Here is a 16,994-nt window from a genome sequence, read left to right as displayed (position 1 = left end):
TCTTTCTTCATAAAATTCGTCCGCTTTATTTACATTCTTTGCATTTTGCCTCTTTTCTGCCGTTTCTGAGAGCAAATATAAATAAAAATTTGCTTTAAAGTAGGGAATGCAGGAAAAGAGAATGCAAATGAAGCGAAACAAAGAAATCTCAAGTGCATTCCAAAATTAAAAGGCGGAAATGGTAATCATAATACCTGACATATCGATCCAGCAATTTCAGCGCGACTTGGAAAACCAATCACGAGCACATAATCGAACCGAATCTATCCGGAAGGAGCCGAAGGAGGTCGCATTCCAAGTCTTCCCCTACTCTCTTACTCAACAGCTGATCAGCTGATGTTCTGTCAACGGAATATTGCATGTTTATGCGCGATTGGAATTTGATATCAGTGACAAACGAAAAGCCTCGTAACTGATATGCTGTAACTTGTGACACATGTAACGCATATTTGACATCAACCTCGTAATTTGTTACAAGATACGACACAAGTCGCATGCACTCGTCATGTAAGTATGCAGCTTGGCAATGTAAGGTTAAGTGAGGTTAAGTGACATGTGTTTTCATTCATTTCGATTCTTTCGTAAAACGAGGTTAACGCAAATATATCCTCAATTGTAGCAAGAAACAAGTACGAGAGCCTGTGCGAGCGTCATCGGAGGATGCGACGTCGGTTTTTGCGTTATTTAAATAATAATTATTTAGATTAGGTTAGGGTAGAGGATAATTTTAATATAAACACACATAAAAATTCTCCAAGTCGCGTATAAAAATTGTACAAATTTAGCGAATATCGTATCAAAAGTGGAGGAGAAAATAACACGCGGTCAAATACGACGATCTACTTAAATTCAACTTTGACATTTCCGCCTCGACATGAACGACAATCCGGGCATCGTGTGCTTCCGTCATTGCCCAAGGAAGAATGTGTTTTGTAGGCGTATCCCGACGACGTGCCCGGTTTGCTCATCGCGAATACAAGATTTCATCGTAGACCCGTTTCGTGTCCCATATCCTTTCGCAAACGCCGCTCATAATCCGACCAGCATCGCGATTCGACCCTCGCGCGGTAGCTTCCTGGACGACTACGATGTGACGAGCGACGACTTGCACGTGGGAATAATCGATTCCGATGGAGGCATCGTCGAATTCGATAAGGACGGATTGATAGCGAACGACGTTGACAGATGGATCGGTTGCGTCGCCTTCCACGTCGTACCGGTTGCCTGGACCGCTCAATGGGATGAAACGCTGTCATCCATGTCAAGAGATGATAGATGGAAATCCGTCAACTACGACGAGATCAATATGAATTGCTTCGACTTCGTTTTGGAATTTCTCAATAATCTGGGGTACGCGAATCTTAAGTTTGCGAGCAAGGAAGATCTATGCGAACGATTGATACTGTCGAAAATTCAAAATGCAATCAAATATATTTCATTGTACAGAGCTTTGAAACATCAGGAGTACTTGTTGTCGGATCATCTCTCTTATTCTTGATACGCGATATATTTTATTTTGTCATTTTCAATAAAATGCTATTTGTTATGACTTATGCAATAAATGTTTGCTTCCATTTTTGTTCTTTTTGTTAATCCTCTGTTGTATAGATTATTGAAAGAAATTGAAATAACAGTTCTGAAATTTCTCTTCCAAAATAGTCAAATCTTATCTGAAAAGAACATAATTTTTATTGAAAATACATCTCTATATTATACATCATATAGTATCAGTTACCAAATTATTTAATTTGGAATAACTTGTAATTTTTATCATAAACAATAAAATATTAGATGAATATTATATGAATCTGAAAGAGAAACTGAAATATAATGTGCTATTTAAAATTAAAAATGAAGATTATTCTCATCTACATTAAAATTTTCATGAGATATTTGTACTAAATTATTTCAAATCGCATACATACATAGAAATTTAAGTGATTCACTATATATATATATATATATATATATATATATATATATATATATATTGATAATATATTTTTTCAATATGTTAAAGAAAATATTATTTAATATACATAGTGAATTATTTAATTCTTTAATATGTTACAAGTTTTATTTGAAAAGAATAGACTTTAGATTATATTATGTAAATATTCATATATCATGCAGCTTTTATAATAGTATTTTATCATTAAATACATATCTAAAATTAATTAGATTTTTATGCAATAAGGAGTTAAATAATTTAATATATTCAAATATTTGATTTTGTTATCTTTCTCTAAATTTATAGGTATTTAAATATTTTTGCAGAAATTAGAATACAGATAAGAGAAGCAGCAAGCAAGGAGAAAAATGATTTCTATAAAAATTAGAACAACTTTGTTCAATCCATGTTCCAAACAGAAGCGATTACGATTGAGGAGATTAATCACAAATGAAAGCAAAACGAAATTTGAATCATAGTTGGCGGTGATCATACTGAAGCATCTGCTGCTGCTATCAAAATGGGTGCGAAAACGTTAGTTACTAAGAAAAAAAATATTATTGGTATGTATGCTTAAATTCTATTTGGCAATGATTACATTTTCGAATAGATTGATATCATACAATGATTGATATTGATATCATATATCACATTAAAGTGATGTGATTCTTTTATAAAAGTATGTTTCACCATTTTCACAGAATGCTTTTCTAGAAACTATATAAATATGTATGAATATGTATGAATAAATATGTATGAATATTTATATAGAAACTATATAAATATGTATGGAAACATGAAAAGTTGAAAAATTTATAATATTTATAATATTATAGTTTTAACAACAGATATAACATTACATAGAAACAATTTGTGGTTTAAATTTTCTACACTTGAAATTATAAAACAGAAAGATATATATTAATAAATTTTATAGATTAATATTAAAATAACTAGGATATAAAAATAAAGAGATATGAGATATATTTTTATAATATATTTTTATTAACTTTTTTCTGTCCTTATATTTTCCATCTTTGAGTATGTTAAACATATTTGAATTTGATTATGTTTGCAGAAGAAATGTCATGCAAATTTCGTCTTTCGATGGAATTAGAAGAGGCCATTTGATGAGAGAGATAGATGCTTTAGGCGGGACATGTTGTCAAATATCTGATTTTTCAGAGATAGACTACAAAATTTTGAATAAGTGCAAAAGACCGACAAAGTGGGATCTCAGAAATCAAGTCCATAAAACATTATACAAGAAACATCTTTAGGCGAAATTTTTCACTCTACTTGGTTTACGCAGTTTATGAATCCTTCATGGAAGATTTAACTTAGCTAACAATCTTCTGTCTTGCTGCAGAGAAATTTTCAGTATGTTTCAAACTTTATAATAAAATAAAATAGAAGAAAAGATACATAAAGACATATAAAGAATAAAAGTAATTTAACTAATTTTAATTACACTTAATTTTAAAATATTATGATTTTATTGCATTTAATTTAATATTGAGTTTTACATATTACATCAATAACATATTATATCAATCTATTTTCCTAGAATTATTATATAAATTTAAAAATCTATATATATATTTTTATTATTAGTATTAATATTATATATTATCCAGAAATATTATATTATTTCGTAGGAAATGAAACAAAAATATTTGGTGACGCAGTAATTATAACAAAAACTTTCTTAAGAGACTAAATAAATATTGTATTGAAAAGAGATCTGCAGATAGATTAAATGATGAACCTATTGGTTTGGCAATTACACTTGACAGGCTTGAATTTCAGATAGGAAGATTGAAAACTGGTAAAAGAGAATTATGTTTTATGCACAGTATACATAATTTTTTATTAATTAATGTAACACATATAATCCTATAGACATATTTCTTATTTTATACCCTAATATTTATATATTAAATTTATATAATCATATATTAATTAAAGTTGTTTTAACATTACAATTTTTAATTATAATGATATATTGATTAGGTTACACATATTATTAGGGACACCGCCAAGAGAGAGAGATAGCATTGACTTAACGAGTATATAGAATATCTACCGGATGACTCTCTGAAGCCATTTTCATTTATAAGTGATAATGTGTGAGTACCTGAGAAATAAATACCTGACATATACGAATGAAGATGTCGCAAAAATTATGAAGGACAATAGACATTAATTTACACGTTATGGAGAAGATATTGAGTCCACGATGTCCGAGCATAAGGAGTAAGATTCTGCGATTCCAAATGACAAGACATCAAATGTGATTTGAGCCGGAAAGTTCGACAAGACGAAAAAAACTCTTAGCAAAATACAGAAAGCTATACGAATACTTAAGAACGAAGTGCGATTAAGCCTCAAGTGGCGACAATTATTAAAGATGAAGAGCACTAAAACTAATAAAAATACGGCCTTTGAAATGTTTTCAATAATGAGGAGAAAATTATATTTGAATAATTAGCGAAGTTTTTATTGAATTTGCTTGATCACTTGGATGGAGATCCTACTCTAGCGTAAAGAATAGAGGTTTGTGAATTATTATTGTGATAATAAATATACTTTTCGGGAAAAAAAATGTTATTTTACTTTAATAAAAATTCTAGAAATTTTAATAAAGTAAAGCAGGTATATTTTCATCTGAATACTAATAATGTTATTTTCAGATAGAAGCAAAATATGCTCATATAATTGTGGATCAACAGAATCAAGTAAAAGACATTAAGCGCAACGAGCAAATGATTACCTGATGATATTAATTATAAGTAAAAAATTTGATGCGTCTCATTTATTTTATTTATTAAAAATATTTATTGAATCACTGTTTGATAAGATAGATAAAAATAGGTGAATAATTTAAAATTTCATATGTCTGGAAAAAGTATATGTCAACGAAATTGTTAACTGTTTGTTTTATTTTTGTTACAGTCCTGAATTAAACTCATCCACTAGGAAAAAACTCATAAAGTATCTCGAAGTACGATAAGTTTTTTACTGCTATTCTCTTTCGTCTTTGGACTTCTTTTAGTCGCTATAATATTGTTATTAAAAAAATACAATTACTTTTCAACAATCACTTTACAACTACTTTTATGTAATTACTTATGTTTTTAATAATTATCCGTATCAGTTTAATAATTTCACTTGCAAATTGCTGCACAAAATAAAATCTCAGACGTGACACCTTCAATTATATTAAGACTATTTTAATACATTAAATATCACCCGAATAATGCTGTCGCAAAAATATAATAATGTATTATAATTAATAAGTAATTAATAAAAAATAATAGTGACAAATCCATCATATATCATATTATAATTATTAGATTAAGCATTAATATATAATAAGTGAATATTAATAATTTGAATAATTTAAAAAAAAAGATTAACAATACATACTTTATAAGAGAAAAATAAAATATTAATATAAAATAGCTTTAATAATAGCGTAAATAATAAAAAAAAACTTTGCTGCAGTATATGCTCCAAAAGTTTCCCGTATACCGTTTAAGTAAGATCTGTCACGTGCACGTGTTTACGCATGCGTACATATCAAAATCGGATACATTTAAATTCTATCAGTAGGATAAAGTTTAATTGACCAGTCAGAACAAAAGGACCACAGATTTTTTTGATAGAATTTTTGAACATATATTTTGGAGTACTAAAAAGCAAAATTGATTTGAAATCATTGATTTTCCTTGATGTTCTATTTTCTGGACGTCGTTCAACGCGGAATCATGTCGATTCGTTTCTCCTAAAAATAATACTGTCGCTTAATGTCATTAAAATCTGAATATTCCCCGGTTTTTAAAATATGTTACGCAGTCTAGAATATTACCGAAAGAAACGAATTAATTCTTTAATCAATATTTATTGATAATTAGTGATAACAATTTAATGGTATTCGCATACTTTCTACTTATATTGTCGCATTTAATAGAAACTTATGATCGAATAATTTACATTATAACAGATTTAATATTCGCATAAACTCGGAATCGAAATAATCACGTTTATTTATATGACATGTATTAAGAACGCTTGAAAGAAAAAATGTAAACAGTTTCTCATCGAGAAATAGTTTCTGTCGATATAATCTTCTTATAGCTAAACACAGTCGAGTCAGTCGATGAGTTTGGTGGTTGAGAAGTACATATACGATCGGAACGATGAAAATCCTGCGGCGATCATATTAGCAAGCACCATAAAATGATATTAAAAAAGGCTGAAATAGCATCAGAATCAATAAGATACGGAATTCTAGCCGGTATGTATATAACGAGCAAATTTTTCCTAAAATATACTTTACGTAGGAAAGTATGTGTTAAAATGTTATAAAATCCATTTAAAAAGATACGTTACGTATAAAATATTTTAATTATTTGTATGCTGCATTAAATGCAATGATTAAATGTAGCCATGTATCTTATCCAATATCTATGATTGTTATTATAATTTTATATTGCATAAAAATACTTTTTATATATTTTATTACTTTTCTAATATATTAAAGTTACTTTCTCAATTAATACATTTGTATTTAAATAAAATTATAATTTAAGAAATTTATCTAATCTATAGACTTTCTAAATTTATAAAATTTAATTATTTAATATGTGTATAACAAACACACACACATACACACAAATATAAATAAATAAACATACATATAAATATACATATAATAAATAAATATACAATATCATTATAATTAAATCACTTTATAGTTGGATGTTGCGAGTGAAGTCGCTATTGGCGCGGATTTTTTTTCGTCTTACGCAATTAAAACTGAGATGTGTTGTTTTTTATTTTCTATATTGAAAAGGATAAGAAAAATTTTATGAGATTATATACATTTAAATTTTTTACGATTAATGATCGCGAATGCATATGTTTTTGTGAAGGGACTCTTCTCGTCTGAGATAAGAAAGAAGAAGGTAGACTATATATTTTCTATATTAAAAATAATAAGATATTTTATGAAAATATATATGATATTTTAAATCTCTTTACAATTAAGCGTCGAGACTCAAGTTAAAACGTTGGTGACAAAGAATTTTCTTCAACTGAAGTTACGAACGAGGTAAACTATTTGTTACATTAAGTGCGATAAAAGAAATTTTATATGAGATTGCATAGACAAATAAATTTCTTTATAGGAAGTGGAAGATATGAGTCCTTTTCGATATGGCATGATGACTTTAGAAGATGCATTGTTGAAAATACAAGAAGTAGTAAATTCCAATGTAAAAAAATGTGAATTGATAAATATAAATCATCTTCACGGTAGAATAACGTTCAATGTGATAAATTCCCAATGCGATTTGCCAGCATTTAAAGTTTCCACTAAACATGGATACGCAGTATTGGCAAGTGATGGTGAATGCGAAAGGATAGTATTGCACAGAACTACAGTAAGTTGTGATGTTAAAAGCTTACAGCAACGGGCTAAAATTAAAATAAAAATTTTTTGCAGTCCGCCCCAGTATCTCTCACACCTGGGACATGCACGTATGTGAAGAGCGGAGAGCGTGTTCCTGAAGGTGAAATTTAATTACAAACTAACGCTTATAAATTAACGCTTTTCACTATTTGCAGTAAAGAATTAACTATTTCTGTACCCTATTTTGCAGAAGCAACTGCTGTTGTGCCACTTAAAAATGTAACAGGAAATAATTCTCATTCAGTTCAGATAAATATTAACCCGGAATTCGGACAGAATATTAAGTATGAAAAATTCGACATTTTTCTATATATATATATATATATTTTTTTCAAAATATTATCTTTTTGAGTTTTTTATATTATTTTTTAATATTATCTTTTTAAATCTTTTTAAATTGTCCTTTTTTCATCGGAATGCCTATATTTATATATTTTAAAGAAACATCGGTAGTGATATATCGAAAGAGAAACAAATTTTACCCCAATTCACACGTATTGGTCCAGCGGAATTAGGAATTTTGGCAGCTATGGGTTGTAAAGCAGTTCCAGTCGTCAAACATGTGTCCGTAGGTATATTTTCGATTGGAGAGTTCTTAGTGGAACCTGGAGAGCCTTTAAATCCGGGACAAGTTTACGACAGCGCCAGAATAAGTCTAATCGCGCTATTAAAACATAATGATTTTAATTCGATAATGGATTTCGGAATAGTGAAAGACGAGTGAGTGCATCGATATTTATTATATAATTTTTGCCACGTTATTTTATTTTATTCGATGTACAAATGATTAATATTTTTATTACTTTATGATTAACAATGTAACAATAAAGAATTAATAATTAATATTTTCACAGTACACAATCTATAAAGATGAAAATCGAAAACGTTTTAAAGCAAGTGGACGTACTTGTGACAATAGGTTGTTCGAACGATAATGATTTGTTGAAGCCCATTTTAAGAAATAAATTTCGCGCTACTATACATTTTGGTACCTTTATCTCTGAACTAAATATATATTATACAAAAAATATAAATAGCTATTTACTTAAGAATTATGCATAAAAAGTGTCTCAAAAATTTCAAGAATAATAAAATTAGAGTATGAAAGTGTATAAAAAAATAAATAATAAAAATATTTACCACTTTTTATTCCACACAAGCAGCAATTTTTAAGACATAAAAATTTAAACTCACGAATATATGTGATAATTTAACTTTAAATTTATCTTTATGCTTCAAAAATTATTTCTTGGCGTAAAAAATATCAAATTTAATTTTTCACTCTCATGTCGTAATTTTATTATTCTCGAATTTCGGGGCATACTGTATATGTATATCTTTTCAGGAAACGTATTACTGAAACCGGGAAAGTCGACAATATTTGCAACATATAAGGTTAATAAAAAACTGAAGAAATATATTGTATGTCTACCGAAAAATCCGATGTCCGCACTCGTTTCCACACATCTATTTCTGTTACCCATTTTGGAAGGGTTGAGCTGCATCTACCGGAATCCCTGCACATTTCAAGTTCGCGTAAGAAATTTGAAATGAAAGCAAATATTTGCGCGTATTGTTATAACATTATAAGTCATATTGTAGGTAGAGAAGAAGTATTTTTTACATCCACGTCCTAGAGCAGCATGGGCGATTTTAAAATGGAATGACATGGACGTTTACGCGCAAGCTGTCAGCAGGGAAAATCTCATCGGTGATCAGATATTTAGCTGTCAAGGCGCTAATGCGCTCTTACTGTTCCCGCAGCAAACAAAGGATCAAAAAGAATCGTATACGTTATATGCAACTGCATATCTTATCAATAATTAAACGTGAATAACAGATGATTCTAATTGGCTCTCATTAGCATTTTATGACGAAACAATTGTGTACATAACTATATATATTCGATTACATATACCATATACATATATATATGTATGTATATATATATATATATATATATATATATATATATATATATATATATACAGGATGTCCGATGATAACCATCGAAAACGATACAGGACTTTTTCATTCAATTTAATACGCCCTACCTGTACTTGCGAGGCGATATGGTTATTACCGGACATTTTGTATATGTTGATATTAAATAAAACAATTATATTATAATTTGAATCAATCCATTTTTAAACAATGTTGCATAAGAAAGAAAGCTTGTAAATATATCTCGTAAAACGAAAAGAATTGGATATATTACGTTGCTTTGAAAAAAAATAATATGTGTTGCTGTTTATATATATTTACTTTCTTCCAATTTGGAATATAAGTTCTAAAACGTAATTTTAATTTCACATTGTACGTATGTATTGCGTAATGTGATGATAACTTTTGTTTATCATTTTATCATTGAAATTATTTTTGTTAGCAATAAAATATGATGTTTTTATATATTTGTGTCTAAAATGTATTAATAATTACATTTTACCATACCATAAATGGGTTATTAATAATGTTTATAACACATTAAAAATGTTTCAATTTTGTGCGATGTTATAATTCAACATATAAAATGTTATCTAAAATTTGTAAAAAGGAAGATAACAAATTATAAAAATACTGTTTCAATAGAAGTAGAAAGATGAAATCATATTATCAAGATTTAAAATCAAGATTTTAGACGCATTTTTAATTTATTCTAGTATTCGAGTTATGTGTTTGCATTAATATTTTTTTCCTTCTTCACAAAAGTAATTCGTTTATATACATATTCTTTGCATTTTTCCTCCTGAGGATGTAGCGAAAATGATAAAAGACAATACGCATGTAATTTACACGTTGTGGAGGAGATATCGAGTCCACGATATTGCTGAACATGGAGAGTAAGATTCTGCGATTCTAAACTAGGCATCAAATTTGGCTGAAGTCAGAAGGATTTGCTGTTAATTTATCCAAATGGATTGTTTTACATCTTATCAAGAAAGAAACAAAAGGAACTCGTTAATTGTACTCCAAGATTAGAAAACGCTTATCCAAGTACATTTAATTCTCTTAATTTTGAGTTAATATATCTTATATGTTGAGTAGTTTGAAGACTATACAATATTCATTTCTGTTATTCGTGCATAAATTTCATTTTGATTTTTCCGTGATTTTGGAAAAGATCTAAACTGGATATTTGTCGTTTATTTATCATAACGATTTTGTTAATTAATTTTTATTTTATTTTAAATAACTATTATTATATATCTATGTAAGCAATCATGTTCAAGCTTTACATTTATATTTATAGCGAAACCTGGTTATGGTGTCGAGTACGATTATATATAGATTCTAAAGAATTGACTTCCTAATTGAAGACTAGAAAGATTTCAGGCTTAATTTTTGCTGGACAAATAAATGGTACTACCGGTTATAAAGAGGCTGCTGCACAAGATATCGTCACAGGTATTAACCTAAGGTAATTGGCACAATTTTGACTGGAAAATTTTCCCGTGTAGAGAAAAACTTTGGCATAGATTATCATATTTTTTAAGTTAATTGTTGTGAATTCTTAAAAAGATTTGAACTTATTGAGATAGAGAGAAGTAATTTACAATTTTTTGTAAACAATTTTCATGTGTTTTCTTATTCTTCTTTTCTTTTTTACGGAAGTCACACAATTTTAAAAATAGTTAGTCGTTTAATGTCATCGTTAAAATCTGAACATTTCGCGATTTTGAAAATGACATTAGTTCTTTCTATTTATATTGTCACATTCAATAGAAACTGGCGCTCGCATAATTTACGTTATGACAGACAGATTTAATATTCGCATGATATGAACTCGGAATCGAGAGAGGAGATGATGTTCGCGTTTATTTGTATAACATGTGTATTAAGAACGCTTGGAAGAAAAAATGTAAACAGTTTTCTTCATCGAAGCAGTTTCTGTCGATATACTATTCTCATAAGCAAAGTCAAGTCAGTCGATGAGTTTGACGGTTGAGAAGTACATGTACGATCCGAATGATGAAAATCCTGCGACAATCATATTAGCAAGCATCATAAAGTGATATTAAAAAAGACTGAAGTAGCATCAAAATCAATAAAATATGGAATTCGGAGGAAATATGGAAGCCGGTATGTATATAACGAGCAAATTTTCCGTATAAAATATACTATATACATATAGAAAGAAATATGTGTTCAAATGTTATAAAACCCATTTGAAAAGATACGTTACATATAAAATATTTTAATTATTTGTATGCTGCATTTATTAAATGCAATGATTAAATGTAACCATGCATCTTATCCAATATCTATGATTGTTATTAGAATTTTATATTGCTTAAAAATATGTTCTAATATATTAAAATTACATTCTCAATTAATACACTTGTATTTGAATAACATTATAATTTAAGAAATATATCTAATCTATAGACTATGTTATCTAAATTAATAAAATTTAATTATTATAATTATTTAATGTGTGTATAACAAACACACACAAATATATGTAAATAAATAAATAAATATACATATACAATATCATTATAATTAAATCACTTCACAGTTGGATGTTGCGAGTGAAGTCACTATTGGAGCGGAATTTTTTTCGTCTGACACAATTTAAACTCAGGTAGATGGTGTTCTATTTTCTATGTTAGATGGTGTTCTATTTTCTATGATAAGAAAAACTTTATGAGATTATATATAACTATATATACAATTAAATTTTTTTAATGATCTCGAATATGCTATTGTCAAGAACCCTCGTCGTCTGACATAATAATGGAGGAGGTAAACTATATTTTCTATATTAAACATAATAAGAGATTTTATGAAATTGTATATGATATTTTAAATTACTTCACAGTTAAGACAAGACGTTGGAGACAATAGCTCTCCTTCGTCTGAATCCACGACCACGGCCACGGCCGAAGTAAGCTATTTGTTACATTAAAGATAATAAAAGGAATATTATATGAGGTTGCATATACAATTAAATTTCTTCATAGGAACTGGAAGAATGGCTTCGTGCACAATATAACCTGGTTACTGTAGCACAAGCATTGTCAAAATTAGAAGAAATAATAAATAACAGACCAGATAGGACAACATCTGAAGTTATAAAGATAGATGATGCTTATGGTAGAATATTGGCTGAAGCGCAAACTTCCAATTGCGATTTGCCAGCAGTTAGAGTTGCTACTAAACATGGATACGCAGTATTGGCACGTGATGGTGAAAGCAGAAGGAGAATAATAAAGACAAGTTCTGTAAGTTGTGATAAGCTTATATACATATAGCAACGGGCTATAGTTAAACAAAAGCTTTTTGTAGTCTGATCCGGTATCTCTTCTATCTGGGACATGCATGTATATGAAGAGTGGACAACGTGTTCCTGACGGTGAAATTTAATTACAAATTAACTTAATTATAAATTAAGGCTTCTCTCTATTTGCAGTAAAGGATTAACTATTGTTTCTGTATCCGATTGCAGAAGCAACAGCTGTTGTGCAAATGAAGGATGTAGAGCGACTAATTCCCTATAGAAATATAATTTTAATAAAGATTAATCCGGAAATCGGACAGAATATTAAGTATGAAAAATTCGATATAGTTATATATTTAAAAAAATATATATATTCTTTTCAAAATACTATCCTTTTAAGTTTCTTATATTATTTTTTAATATTATTTTTTGAAATGTTAACTTTTAAATGCTACCTTTTCAAATATTTATTTTTTTAAATCATTTTCAATTGTTCTTTTTTTATCGTTTGTTCTTTTTTTTATTTTATATATTCTTTTTTTATTAATATTTATATTTATATATTTTAAAGAGACATCGGTAGTGATTTATCGAAAGAGAAACAAATTGTACCCCAATTCACACGTATTGGGGCAGCGGAATTGATACTTTTGGCAGCTACGGGTCGTAAAGAAGTTCCAGTCGTCAAACCTGTATCCGTAGGTATATTTTCAATTGGAGAGTTCTTAGTGAAACCTGGAGAGCCTTTAAGTCCGGGACAAGTTTACGACAGCGCCAAAATAAGCTTAACCGCGCTATTGAAAGATAAAGGTTTTAATTCGATAGTGGACTTCGGAATTGTGACAGAAGAGTGAGTGCATGGATATTTATTACGTAATTCTCGCCATTCTTATTATATTTCATTCAATGTACAAATGATTAATACTTTTATTACTTTATGATTAACAATTTAACAATGAAAAATTAATAGTTGATATTTTCACAGTATACAACTTATAAAGATGAAAATCGAAGACGCTTTAAAGCAAGTGGACGTACTTGTGACAATAGGCTGTTCGAACGATTATGATTTGTTGAAGCCCATTTTAGTGAATAACTTTGAGGCCACTATACATTTCGGTATTCTTATCTCTGAACCAAATACACATTGCAGTAACAAAAAATATAAAGAGACGCGTCTATAGAGAGAATTATAAAAAATGTCTCAAAAATTTCAAGGATAATAAAATTAAAGTATAAAAGTTTATAAAGAAATAAATAATAAAAGTATTTATCACTTTTATTCGACAGCAACTTTTAAGATATAAAAATTTAAACTCACGAATATAGGTGACAATTTAGCTTTAAATTCATTTTTGTGATTTAAAAACTATTTCTTGGAATAAAAAATATCAAATATAATTTTTAAACTTTTATCCTGCAATTTTATTATCTTTGAATTTTGGCACACCTTGTGTAATATAAACATATATTTTAGAAAACATATTTATTAAACCGGGAAAATCGACAGTGTTTGCGACATGCGAGTTAGAGGGAAAACAGAAATATCTTTTATGTCTATCGAGAAATCCGGTAACCGTTCTCGTTGTCGCGCATATATTTCTCTTAACTCTTTTGAAGGGATTATGCAATATGTTCCAGAAGCCCTGCATAATTCCAGCTTACGTAAGATTCGAAATTTGAAATGAACGGAAATATTGCGCATATTGTTATAACTTTATAAATTATATTGTAGGTAAAGGAGGAGTATCTTTTGCATTCACGTCCTAGAGCGGCATGGGCGACTTTAGAATGGAATGAGTGGGAAAATTTCGCGAGAGCTTCTAGCAGGGAAAATCTCGACAGTGATAAGCTATCTAGTTGTCAAGGTGCTAATGCGCTCGTATTGTTCCCGTCGCGAGCATGGAGTGACAAGATGTCGAATACATATCTATGTGCAAGTCCAATCAAATAATTAGGCATTAATAACAGATGGTTCTAATTGTCTCTCATCAGCATTTTATGACAAAACAATTGTGTACATAACTATATATATTCGATTACATATACATATATATATATATATATATATATATATATATATATATATATACAGGATGTCCGATGATAACTATCGAAAACGATACAGGACTTTTTCATTCAATTTAATACGCCCTACCTGTACATGCGAGGTGATATGGTTATTACCGGACATTTTGTATATGTTAATAATAAATAAAACAATTATATTATAATTTGAATCAATCCATTTTTAAACAATGTTGCATAAGAAAGAAAGCTTGTAAATATATCTCGTAAAACGGAAAGAATGGGATATATTACGTTGCTTTGAAAAAAATAATATGTGTTGTTGTTTATGTATATTTACTTTCTTCCAATTTGGAACATAAGTCTTAAAACGTAATTTTAATTTCACATTGTACGTATGTATTGCGTAATGTGATGATACCTTTGTTTATCATTTTATCATTGAAATTATTTCTGTTAGCAATAAAATATGATGTTTTTATATATTTGTGTCTAAAATGCATTTAATTACATTTTACCATACCATATATGTGTTATTAATAATGTTTATAACACATTAAAAATACTTCAATTTTGTGCGATGTTATAATTCAACATATAAAATGTCATCTAAAATTTGTAAAAAGGAAGATAACAAATTATAAAAATATTCTTTCAATAGAACTAGAAAGAGAAGTAGAAAGATGAAATAATATTATCAAGATTTAAAATGAAGATTTTAGACGCATTTTTAATTTATTCTAGTATTCGAGTTATGTGTTTGCATTAATATTTTTTCTTTCTTCACAAAACTAATTCGTTTATATACATATTCTTTGCATTTTTCCTCCTGAGGATGTAGCGAAAATGATAAAAGACAATACGCATGTAATTTACACGTTGTGGAGGAGATATCGAGTCCACGATATTGCTGAACATAGAGAGTAAGATTCTGCGATTCTAAACTAGGCATCAAATTCGGCTGAAGTCAGAAGGATTTGCTGTTAATTTATCCAAATGGATTGTTTTGCATCTTCTCAAGAAAGAAACAAATGGAACTCGTTAACTGTATTTCAAGATTAGAAAACGCTTATCCAAGTACATTTAATTCTCTTAATTTTGAGTTTATATATCTTACATGTTGAGTAGTTTGAAGACTATGCAAAATTCATTTCTATTATTCGTGCATAAATCTCATTTTGATTTTTCCGTGATTTTGGAAAAGATCTAAACTAGATATTTAGCGTTTATTTGTCACATTTGACGTTCTTATTAATTAATTTTTACATTATTTTAAATATTATTTTAAATAATTGTTATTACTCATATACATCTATGTAATGATACTTAGACTATTTGCATTTACATTTATAGAAACCTGATTGTGATGTCGGGTACAATTATGTAGATTTTAGAGAATTGACCTCACAGTTGAAGACTTCGGGCCTATTTTTTGCTGGATAAATAAACGGTACTTACGGTTATGAAGAGGTTGCCGCACAATCGTTGAGAGTGTTAATGCAGCCGCTCAGGTGAGTGGCACATTAACCAGAAAATTTTTCCATCTAGAGAAATGTTTGGCGTAGATTATCATATTTTTTAAGTTAATTATTGTGAATTCTTAAAAAAACTTAAACTTATTGAAAGAGAGAAATAATTTAAAATTTTAAATAAAAGATTTTCGTGTATTTTCTTATTCTTTTTTTCTTTTTTACTCACGAAAGCAACACAATTTTAAAAATAGTTTATCGCTCAATATTATCGTTAAAATCTGAACATTTCGCCATTTTTAAAATACGTTACGCAATCTATATTACCGAGAGAAACGAATTAATTATTTAATGACATTCGTTCTCTACTTACATTATCGCATTCAATAGAAACTGGCGCTCAAATAATTTACGTTTTATAACAGATAGATTTAATATTCATATGATATAAACTAGGAATCGAGAATCGAGATGATCGCATTTATTTGACGTGTGTTTTAAGAACGCATGGAAGAAAAAATGTAAACAGTTTTCTTCATCGAAGCAGTTTCTATTGATATACTATTCTCATGGCTAAGCAAAGTCAAATTAGTCGATGAATTTAGTGGTTGAGAATAAATTTATATACAATTGGAACAATAAAAATTCTGCAGCGATCATATTAGCAAGTATCATAAAGAGATACTGAAAGAGATATTGAAAATGGCTGAAAAGGCATCAGATTCAATAAAATACGGAATTCTAGCCGGTATGTTTATAACGAGTATATTTTCGATATAAAATATTCTATATACATGTAGGAAAAAATATGTGTTCAAATATTATAAAACCCATTTGAAAAGATACGTT

General features: G+C 28.6%; 3 protein-coding genes across 8 annotated transcripts; all 3 read left to right on the top strand.

Moving 5' to 3' along the window:
* The first annotated feature begins 304 nt into the window (after positions 1-304).
* LOC105258792 (MKRN2 opposite strand protein) lies at positions 305-5,089 on the top strand. 3 transcript variants are annotated; one of them, XR_003123720.1, is made up of 7 exons: positions 305-507; positions 2,278-2,514; positions 3,030-3,331; positions 3,610-3,779; positions 3,965-4,507; positions 4,645-4,825; positions 4,907-5,089. XR_003123720.1 is itself a non-coding variant. In XM_011270301.3 (2 exons), coding segments are annotated over exons 1-2 (564 nt in total). In that variant the 5' UTR covers positions 308-505; the 3' UTR covers positions 1,499-1,574. The 3 variants fall into 3 exon arrangements, 2 of the variants coding, with proteins under 2 accessions (XP_011268603.1, XP_011268602.1); XM_011270301.3 differs by lacking the exons at positions 2,278-2,514; positions 3,030-3,331; positions 3,610-3,779; ... (1 more) ...; positions 4,645-4,825; positions 4,907-5,089 and adding an exon at positions 937-1,574 and having other exon boundaries at positions 308-507; XM_011270300.3 differs by lacking the exons at positions 2,278-2,514; positions 3,030-3,331; positions 3,610-3,779; ... (1 more) ...; positions 4,645-4,825; positions 4,907-5,089 and adding an exon at positions 620-1,574 and having other exon boundaries at positions 308-507.
* A 994-nt stretch (positions 5,090-6,083) lies between these two features.
* On the top strand, positions 6,084-9,358 carry LOC105258794 (gephyrin-like). Of its 3 annotated transcripts, none has more exons than XM_025415121.1 (10): positions 6,084-6,251; positions 6,712-6,921; positions 7,005-7,067; positions 7,144-7,398; positions 7,461-7,527; positions 7,654-7,711; positions 7,869-8,147; positions 8,282-8,415; positions 8,773-8,963; positions 9,030-9,358. In XM_025415121.1, the coding sequence occupies exons 4-10, from the start codon at positions 7,156-7,158 to the stop codon at positions 9,252-9,254; spliced, it is 1,197 nt and encodes a 398-aa protein (XP_025270906.1). In that variant the 5' UTR covers positions 6,084-6,251; positions 6,712-6,921; positions 7,005-7,067; positions 7,144-7,155; the 3' UTR covers positions 9,255-9,358. The 3 variants fall into 3 exon arrangements, with proteins under 3 accessions (XP_025270906.1, XP_011268604.1, XP_011268605.1); XM_011270302.3 differs by having other exon boundaries at positions 7,618-7,711; XM_011270303.3 differs by having other exon boundaries at positions 6,089-6,251; positions 6,889-6,921; positions 7,618-7,711.
* Positions 9,359-11,322: 1,964 nt separating this feature from the next.
* LOC105258797 (gephyrin-like) lies at positions 11,323-14,689 on the top strand. Of its 2 annotated transcripts, XM_011270306.3 has the most exons (11): positions 11,323-11,507; positions 11,947-12,012; positions 12,142-12,173; positions 12,250-12,315; positions 12,392-12,652; positions 12,717-12,783; positions 12,877-12,976; positions 13,220-13,498; positions 13,634-13,767; positions 14,126-14,313; positions 14,384-14,689. In XM_011270306.3, the coding sequence occupies exons 3-11, from the start codon at positions 12,165-12,167 to the stop codon at positions 14,600-14,602; spliced, it is 1,323 nt and encodes a 440-aa protein (XP_011268608.1). In that variant the 5' UTR covers positions 11,323-11,507; positions 11,947-12,012; positions 12,142-12,164; the 3' UTR covers positions 14,603-14,689. The 2 variants fall into 2 exon arrangements, with proteins under 2 accessions (XP_011268608.1, XP_025270905.1); XM_025415120.1 differs by lacking the exon at positions 11,323-11,507 and having other exon boundaries at positions 12,011-12,173.
* The last annotated feature ends 2,305 nt before the right edge of the window (positions 14,690-16,994 follow it).

This window comes from Camponotus floridanus, unplaced genomic scaffold (genome assembly GCF_003227725.1).
Source record: "Camponotus floridanus strain SB8 unplaced genomic scaffold, Cflo_v7.5 scaffold97, whole genome shotgun sequence".
NCBI lineage: Eukaryota > Metazoa > Arthropoda > Insecta > Hymenoptera > Formicidae > Camponotus > Camponotus floridanus.
Note: the sequence above shows the minus strand (reverse complement) of the source record. Positions and strands in the feature narration are given on the sequence as shown.